The following is a 9,711-nucleotide window of genomic DNA, read 5'->3' on the forward strand; positions in this document are numbered from 1 at the left end:
CTAAAAGTAATCTCTTCTGCGGTTCTCCTCGGTGATGAAGGATGGATTGAATTGCCCGGGGTAGATACAGGAGTGGCGCGAGCCCGGCGCTCCCGTGTAGGGGTAAAGCCCGTTCCTCTCGAGCTCCGGGTTCCGTAATCCCGGCTGGAAACGAAACGAGAGAGAAAAAAAATCTATGAATCGGGACTAAGAGAGGATGGAGAGTCGCAGGCGGACCTGTCCACCGTCACAGGCAGAGGGCCGAAGAAATGCCTGAACATGCAATGTAAGAGACCAATTAACGGGATCCACACGGATTTTACGTTAGACCCGCTCTACCTGCCCTGCCCCCTCCTCTCTTGGGGGGGGGGGTATCAGTGGCCCTGGTGCTCGGAACCCCCCCCACCCGGGTACCAGGGATACACTTATCTCCGCTGTCTCTCTCACACCTTAGTGAATCTGCCCTGATCCCAAATTCTCCTCAAACTGCTAAAATTCCTGGTTTGCTGCCGTTTACTTTTTAGGATTTTTACCGCTTTGGGTGAAGACTTCGTTTGGTAAAAGCTCAGAATTGTCCAAATCCAATAAAATCACCCCAAGTTGGTGATCCTAAAACGGCTGCAGCCCCGCAATAAATGCAGCCCCCTGTAATATCTGCCCCCCCCCCCTGTCTGCAGCCCCCCAGGGACTCACAGAGTAATAAACGTCCGTCATCTGCAGCAGGTTCTTGGTGCTGCCGTTCTCCTGCATCTCGATGGTCTCGCGGCCCCAGTCGGACGATCGCGGGGTTTTGGCGTACTCCGCGTACGGCGACATCTGGAAATCTCCGCTCTTGAAGATTAATTTGCTGATGTCATTTTTATTCTTCCTGAAAAGTAAACAAGAAATCTTTTCAGTCCGTCTTCGGCCCCCAGAAGCAGCTTCGGGGTCCCTGCAGAGTCTAATGACAAAGGCTTTATGGGATCACTAGATCTCTGTGTCCTCCTGAGATCTGAACACAAAACTCCCAGGGGATCTTACCGGTGATCTGCGGGGGATTTATTTAACCCTTCACGTCATAATCCTAACTCTCCGACCCGTTCCTTCACTAGAAAAAGACGACTGGTCCTCTACATAAAGCGATCGCGTTTCTGGGAACTCGTGGAATCAACTGGTTTTGTAGATAAAAAAATTGATGATCCATTGGGTTCAGAGTTTAACACTTTCCATGCTGGGGTTAATGTCACAATCCTAAATGTAGGAAATTCTCAGCAGACAAATGATGTTCTGGCCACACTGGGGTCGGGCTCGCTTCATAACGCGCCAGGGTCGGGCTCGCTTCATAACGCGCCAGGGTCGGGCTCGCTTCATAACGCGCCAGGGTCGGGCTCGCTTCACACCGCGCCAGGGTCTGGTTGGCTTCATACCGCGCCAGGGTCTGGTTGGCTTCATACCGCGCCAGGGTCTGGTTGGCTTCATACCGCGCCAGGGTCTGGTTGGCTTCATACCGCGCCAGGGTCTGGTTGGCTTCATACCGCGCCAGGGTCGGGCTCGCTTCATACCGCGCCAGGGTCGCGCTCGCCCACCGCTAGCTGTACATGCGCAGAATTAAGTTTCTATTGTCTGTAAAGGAAACTGTTTCTCCTCTGATTTTTGGCACTGAGGTTACTGCCTTTTACCTCATGGTTACCGTCTACGGCCAGGTATGTCTAACACGCTAAACACGCTAAATACACGTCAGACTCAAACTACAGAGCTTAAAATAGCACAAAAACTTTATGACGGGGTAATTATTACTCCGGCGCGTACCAGGAAGTCGGACGCGGGAAAAGGGGGCAACTAAAAATAAACATTTATTAACCCTCCATAAAAGGTGGCATCATGTTCTCATCATCATAGTTACACTGATCCGCCACCACGGCAGAGACGGCACACGCAGTAATAGCTCAATCTTCCCGAGTCCTACGCCGGTAATATATACATAGACAAGCTCATCGTGGTAACTGGGAGTCCTGCACCAGTTAATGAAAATGATACAAAGTAATGAGATTATCTGATAATTATAATTAGAGATCTGACACAGATTTCCAGGGGTCCGCCCCTCTATAACGCATCACATGATTGGATGAGGATTGCGTCACACGACGTAATGAAGCCGCAATAAAGTGAAAGGGTTTAGTATTTTTTTTCAAGGTTTTTAATTAAATCTTAGATTTAATAATTTTATGACCCCCTCCCCCAAACAGCGTGTAATAAAGTGCACTAACCTGCAGCACATCACGGCTAGAGCGATGGCGAGTATCAGCAGGACCCCCCCTCCAGCCGATGCCATGATTACTGTGATCAGCTGATACGCTGTGAAAAACAACGGCAGATTAGCACAAAACCACAGAGAGACCCCCAAATACTCAGAAACCCCCCACAAACCCTGGGATACGTCACCACCCCCACACCGACAATGCCCCCAACACTCAGTGCAAACCTCATACCCCCAACACCCCCGGGGCGGCTCAGATAAACCCCCAGAGAGTCTGCAGGGGGGGGGGGGGTTAAACTGCTAGAAGAGCCTCACTGCGCTTACAAAGATATATCTATAAAGGGCAGACTCTGGGGAGTGCCTCTACTGCCCCCTCCATGGCCGCCGGGCTCACTGCCGAGCGTCAGGATGTGACCTCATACCTCGCTGTCCAGGAACAAAGTGCTATGGAGGCCGTGAGAGATCACCCTCATACCCTCGTAACCGGCCCACTGAGCTGTGGCATTAACAACATAATCTGCCCCCCACCTCCGGGACCTGCCACCCCCTGAGTGACATGAACTGCAAACTCCTGTTTACTGAATACAGCCCAGTGTGTACAGCCGTCCTGGGGATGCAATACACATAGTGACCACTGTGTGTCGCTGTTACCACACGAAGAAAACACCCCCAAATCCTACACCATCAGGGGCAGGAACCATTAACCCTTTCTGTGCCGCTGCTGGAGCCAACTTGTGTATATTATTCACTCATGTTTTTCTTCCACAACCACATAGAGCTGGGGGGCACAGAGCTGCCCGGCAACCTGCAGCTTCCCACCTGACCCGGGGAGACCCAGCATGACCAGCAGAACCCCCCCACTCTCCCCAGTGAGACTCCCAGCAAAGGCATCTCCGAGCTAAAACTTCACCCCCTCCGCAGGTTCGGGCCATGAAGGGGTTAACACAGGTTAAAAACCACCTTTACTGTAACTGCCCCTATGTAATACCCCACTGCCTCTCATGCACCTCTGTCCTCCATTGTAAGATTTATGGCTGCCTGTGGAGAGGAAAGGGTTAACTGTCATTAGGACCATAACACTTACGGTTGGAGCAGTTAAATCCCCCAAGACCGAACGGGCACCTGGAACAAGAGACATACGTGACCTCCTGTGCTGGCACATACCCCATTCAATGCCATCACCCACACCCACACCCACACTCACACTACCCCAACAGGAGGTATTTACAGGAACTCACCCTGCTGACTCCTCCCCTTGCATAGGTCTGCAGAGGCTCCGCCCACCCGGGGGTCATCACACAGATCAGTGCAAAGCACTGGAACCCCTGGGGGTCACACTTACCCCTCACACAGACCCGACTCACCCTTACAGTCCCCACTCACCTGACACAAGTTCCGTTTTCCCGTTTGTAACCGTCTTCACAGGCTGCAGAAAGCAAACGTTACAGAATCAGACCCCAAATAATGTATTCCTGCCAGGAGCCCTCGTACGTGGCTGCACGTGGTTCACACACCGCTCGGAGCGGACATGTTGCCACCGGCAGCACCCCGCACTCACCTCGACACGAGTGATCTGTCGCCGTGAATTTGAAGTAACCCGGCTTGCACTGGCAGACGGAGACCCCGGTGACATCGCTGCACTCCGCCGTGTCCCTGTCACATCCGGGGCTGTTCACGGCACAGAGACTGCCGGCTACGGACACACAATGCATATCTGGGTCAGACGGGGCCGCGGGGCAGAACCCCTCCAGCCCTAGGCCGAAACTGCCCCAGGGGAACCAGAACCCCGAGTGAGGGCAACTTCCATTACAAGGGGTAACTGCATGTATATAATTACCTATGTAATAGAGCTGGGGGTGCAGAAGGAGGTGGCAGCCGGGGTGGCGCTCGGGATGTGATTGGCAGGATCGGATGTATCTCTGTAGACTGTATGTCAGATCGTACGCCGTCACGTTGGAGGCCAATGAGAACACGTTCCGAACGGACACCGTGATTTGATTGGTTTGACTGAAAATGAGAACAAAATGCGTTGGGGGCGTTTAATCTCCCAGAAACGTATTATCTTACTATATATTATCTGTGACGGGGCCCCCAGCCTGCACAGGGGCCCAATTAACATGGAATCAGGTGGCTCTGCGCCATTACCTGCTGTTGGTCACAACTGATCGTAAATATCCATCCAGCGCGGAGAAAGACGAACTCAGCTGCAGAAATAAAACCAAAAATACCCCGTAACCAAGCGTGACAAAAATACCCCGTAACCAAGCGTGACAAAAATACCCCGTAACCAAGCGTGACAAAAATACCCCGTAACCAAGCGTGACATTAACAGGGTAACGATCACTCGGAGAGGCAGGCTGTCCGTCGTGTGCCGTAGATCGGAGCTCAGATAACAGAGCGAGAATCATACAAATGGCTGAAAACATATTATGGGGCAAAAACTACAACTGGGGCAAAAAAAGGAAACAGCGCAAGATTTCTGAATCTGATTCTAGGAATAAAAGTATTGGGGGCGCCTTTCAGGGGTCCGCGCCTTCACCCCGGTACGGAAGATCCGCCGCAGCCTCGGCTATACTCACCATGCTCACAATTTCCTCCTCGATTTGATGTAAGGCGGTGTATTTCCCGCTGCTGCCGTTCAGAAAGCTTTGTGGCATCTTAACGTGGCCGAGAAACGTCCTGACTGAAACGGAAGACATTCACAGATTTACTCTTCATGCTCCGGACTGGAAATAACTCCTCTGCCCGGCGCGGAGGGCTCAGAGTCTTTCGTACGATGTGACGGACGTCTCTGGAGCTGCAGCTTCTCCTGTATATATTAAAGTACTTACACGGTGTTTGTCGGGCGGGAGCACAGGGCACTGGAGCGCCCCTTTAACATGCAATGTGCTATCTTTTCTTACCCAGAATGCACCCTGCTCCTTTCTCCAAGATATACCCCAAGGGGCAGCGGCAGCTAAACGAGCCTCTGGTGTTGGTGCAGGTGGCCCTCGGTGGACAGGGGTCTGACAGACATTCATCCACATCTACGAAAGCGATGAACACATTTAGAAGGTGCAAGTATCGCTCAGAGCTTTTTATACCCAACATAGGACCATAACCCACCTATCGCACATACATGTGGCACGCAGTCCTACAACATATACATGTGATCTGTGAGCTACTAGATCCCCTGACCTGCAGGATCTCCCCTTCCAGAGGGTAAGCCTGGAGTTACCTACCTCTGCTGCAGTAGGCGCCATGCCACGCTGGAGGGCACTCGCACCGGAACGTCTTATTGTATCTATCCTCGGTGCATCGACCTCCGTTCTGACACGGACCGGAAGAACAAAGACTGGCTGCAAATAAAAAGTAAAAACGGTAAAAAGCGAGTGGTTTGGGAGGGCGGCTTGGGGCAAAACATAAAATGTGGTTACTGGTGGAGCACCTGTGACTGTTGTGGTCGTCGTGCTGGGTGGTTTGGCGATGGAGGTGGCAGAGGATGTCGTGGTAACCGTGCCGGCGGATAATGTTGTCTGAACGCCTTGCTTATGGCTTCTGGTTGAAGAACTTGTCTGAGAATCCATCCCCAGCGTTAAAGTGTCCGGGGTAACAGAAGTTGTCCCTCCGTCTGTAGTCTCCACGCCGGGACCGCTCGTTGCCGTCTTTGAGCTACCGGGCCATGTGGTCTTGTCAGGCTCGGGGGTTTGTTGTGTGCTGTCATAAAACGTTGGGAGAAACTGACCATGGAGAGTTGTTGTGGGGGGCGCAGAGTCAGTACTGAGTGTCGGAGGCTGAGAAAACTGTGCTGTGGCGGCACTTGGAGTCCTCGTCTTCTCTACTGGAGATAACGTTCCTGAGGGTTTATCCTCTGGTTTGAAGGTCCCCACCGGTAAAGTCACCGTAACAGAAAAGGTCGCACTCGTTTCTCTAGAGTCGGTTCCATCAAACCCTGCTGTCTCTGTGACGTGAGGCCGAACTGAGTGGAGGATGAGGCCGGTTACTGAGCTGTTGGTGGCTGTTGAAGGCTCCACTGTTTGACTTGAGGACACAGATGGGACGGTCGCCTCTGTGTCTGCTGCTGGAGATGATGATGTTGGCAGAGCAGTAATGGGTGACACTGGAAGCACTGGTTCTGCAGAGGTTGCGGTTAGTGGCACATACGGCCTGGTAAAAACGGAGACAGGAGGGACATCAGAGAGAGAAGGAGATGCGGTGGCAGAAGGCTGATCTGAGAAGACTAATGTTGAAGGAATTGGAGATGAAGAAAAGACCTCGGATATGGACGATTTTGTGTGGAATGAGTTGGGAAAAGTGGCAGCTTCTGGAGACAAAAAAGACTCATTGGAGGAAACTGAAAACGGCAATGAGGATGATGAGGATTGAGAAAAAGGAACAGATAAGCTGGTTGAGGAAGAAGAATGTGATGATGGTGATGATGATGACAAAAACGGTGATGACAAATCCAGACTTGAGTTACTGGTCTGGCTAACGTCTGTTATGTTTGGAGCCGTGACGGGGACACTTGTGAACGGGACCGTGGAATCTGGAAAGTGGTGAGAAGAGTCTGTGGAGTTCCTGTAGGAAGGAGTCAGCAGAGGGTCAGTAGCAGGCATGGAGATTCCGGAGTCGGAGCCCGAGCCCCAAGGTGAAGTTCCGGAAACCTTCAATGTGGTTCCTGACCCCGGTTCTGTTCTGTTGGCCAAATCCTCGGTTGTGGTCCCAACAGTTTCACGATTCCTGGACGGCGTGGAATCCACGTTATAAGCAGAGGGAACCTCTGTGATATCAGAGAAAGCGCTGACGTTGGTAACAGATAACAATGTCCTGTCGCCTCCTCGGGTGAAGGTGGTGGAAAGGTACGAGTCTGTATGGGACATCCGCTTAGACATGTGTCTCCTCATCACCGGCCCCTGAACCACGTCTGTCACTGAAACAAGAAAGAAAAAACGCTCTTAGAGAAAGTAACGCCAACGACGTGTATGAGATGCCACAAAGCAAACCGACGGTCTGTAGGAGGCTCTTTGGAATAATTACCCAACCAAAAAAACAAAAGTATAAATAAACCCCAAACTGAATATGAATCCCATATGTTGTGGTTTTATATTATATATATACACATAACATTCTATACACATAACATTCTATCCACATAACAGTCTATACACACAACATTCTATACACACAACATTCTATACACACAACATTCTATACACAACATTCTATACACACACAACATTCTATAGACACAACATTCTATACACACACAACATTCTATACACATAACATTCTATACACACAACATTCTATACACACAACATTCTATACACACACAACATTCTATACACACAACATTCTATACACACACAATATTCTATACACACACACAACATTCTATACACACAACATTCTATACACACAACATTCTATACACACACAACATTCTATACACAACATGCTATACACACACAACATTCTTTACACACAACATTCTGGAAATATAAATATATATAAAATGTTATATCTCGGTCTCATAAAGTTTACATTTAATCTCCATACACGGCACAAAGTGCCTCACTGCAAACAGCCATTATGCCCCCCAATGCATTGCTTGTCAGTCTGGCACAGTAAGGGTCAATTATTGTGTCCAATGTACAGATCTGGGTTAAAACATACTAAAGGGTAAATGCACGGAGCCAGACAGATGTGGCGCAGGGACGCGGCTCTGGTGGCAGCTCTTGGACTTCTAGCCCAGGCCGGTATGTAACCCATTGCACACCAGCACCAGAAGGGTTAAGGTGACATTCCATATCTCGGTGTCTGATAAACGAAGCAGTAAACGCTGTATTGTGGTCGCTTTCCCCCGCTTTCAATCACTCGGGGATAGGTCTGCGTTATTCCGCCCCGGGTCTGGGGGCGAGTGTGTTTTGAAGCCCTGACTGCGGATGTCGTGATTTTGGGTGGAGGTGAATCTGGCGTCCAGAGGAATTTCTGTTAACAAAAGGCAGCAGCCGGTCTGCGGATCGTCCGACGTTTCCTTCCTCGGGGTATTTGCTGCCCCTCCCAGGAAAAGCCCCGCGGTCGCCTTATCACGGCTGCCATTGTCTAGACAGGAGGCACCTTCCCTTCTCATAAACATCCTAAACTCTGATTAGCAGCGACGCCGTTATTTGGGGGGAGATCCCGCCACCCCCAGAACTCTTTACTGCCCAAAACAAGTGGGTTTTATATGTATTAGAACAGTTCAGGCCAACTCAGCAGGGAGGGCCTGGTCTGCACTCACTACTGCTTTAGTGATAAGGTTGTAATATATTACCGGTCGCTGACCTTATGCCTATTCAAACGCCTGTGATATAGGATGCCATTAACCCTTTAACCACCACCATCAAATCTCAGGAGCTTCATCTCACCAACATACTGTTTTAACCCTTAAAATACCTCCAGGCAGAGAAGGACTATAAGGCGCAGAGATTAAAAAATAAACTTCAGGGTATTATAATCAGATTTTATCACTTTTACCACTCCTATCATTCTGAGCCACCCGGCTTTTATGGTTTTCCGCAGTCTCTGCCCAAAGAGTTAATGCCCTTCACCCAGTCGCCACATGTCGGGTGTCACCAGGAACTGCCACGGCTGGTCTCCTGCCTGATATCATTCACTCTGCTCGGGGGCCACATATGGACAAAGCCTTTACCCTCTAAGGAAACATCCAAAGTACATGCAGAGCCACAGAGGGGTCTACGTCTCATGCAGCACACGCTTTGCTCTATACATTAAGGTATAAATCCATATATCCACATATATATCCTGTGTATACAACAAAAATAGTTCTGTTTGTTCTCTGCTGTGGAACTAATTTAAAACAATGCACTGGTCGCCTTCCCATAATGCAATGTGTCCGAAAAACATCCTCACAAACAGACACCTTAACAATAAATAAAGAAACACAATTTGATCTATACATTTGCAGCCGTTTAATTGGCGTATAGATCAAATCACGATGTTGGCATGAGCCATGCTTCAGTGATCAGTACACGGCGCCCCCACAAAGCGCGTGGCGACTGGAGGTACTGCACCTCTTCAGGCACAATAAGCTCGATTGAATGACCAAATTAATGAAATTTACTTCTCCGGAGCGATTCCGTGCATGCGCAGGGTATTAGCGGGGGTTAATAGATATGATTTTACCCGCCCATTCCAGAACATAAAAGTTTTAATGCACCATAGAAAGCTGACCCTATACATGCGCAGAGAGGCAAAAACTATGTATACCTGTGAATATTTAACCCTTTCAATGCCAACACATGCCCCGTAGCATAAAAGAAGAAGCCAATACACTACCCCTACGCTAAATGATAAGTCACGGAATAAGAAGTCACGTTGACAGTCCCTTCCATAGGGACAGCTCCTTATCCAATCAGCTCGCAGCGGCCCCGCCACCTTGCGTACGTCCCGTAATAAGCGCTAATACGTGGGAAACTTTCTGAGCTCGCCACTTTCTTTCATTGAAATGGAGA

General features: G+C 49.9%; 1 protein-coding gene across 1 annotated transcript; it reads right to left on the minus strand.

Moving 5' to 3' along the window:
- Positions 1-7,785, minus strand: LOC149272774 (uncharacterized). The gene is made up of 14 exons (XM_089506751.1): positions 7,773-7,785; positions 6,675-7,124; positions 5,643-6,434; positions 5,437-5,553; positions 5,119-5,241; positions 4,795-4,898; positions 4,361-4,419; positions 4,053-4,222; positions 3,774-3,908; positions 3,599-3,641; positions 3,300-3,337; positions 2,226-2,313; positions 673-847; positions 1-144 (listed from the first exon to the last, which is right to left on the minus strand). Exons 1-14 carry the CDS (start codon positions 7,783-7,785, stop codon positions 1-3), a joined length of 2,451 nt encoding a protein of 816 aa, XP_089362877.1.
- Positions 7,786-9,711: the final 1,926 nt, after the last annotated feature.

Source organism: Sceloporus occidentalis, unplaced genomic scaffold, assembly GCF_023333645.1.
Source record: "Sceloporus occidentalis isolate IW3139 unplaced genomic scaffold, rSceOcc1.0.p SCAF_420, whole genome shotgun sequence".
Classification (NCBI taxonomy): Eukaryota; Metazoa; Chordata; class Lepidosauria; order Squamata; family Phrynosomatidae; genus Sceloporus; species Sceloporus occidentalis.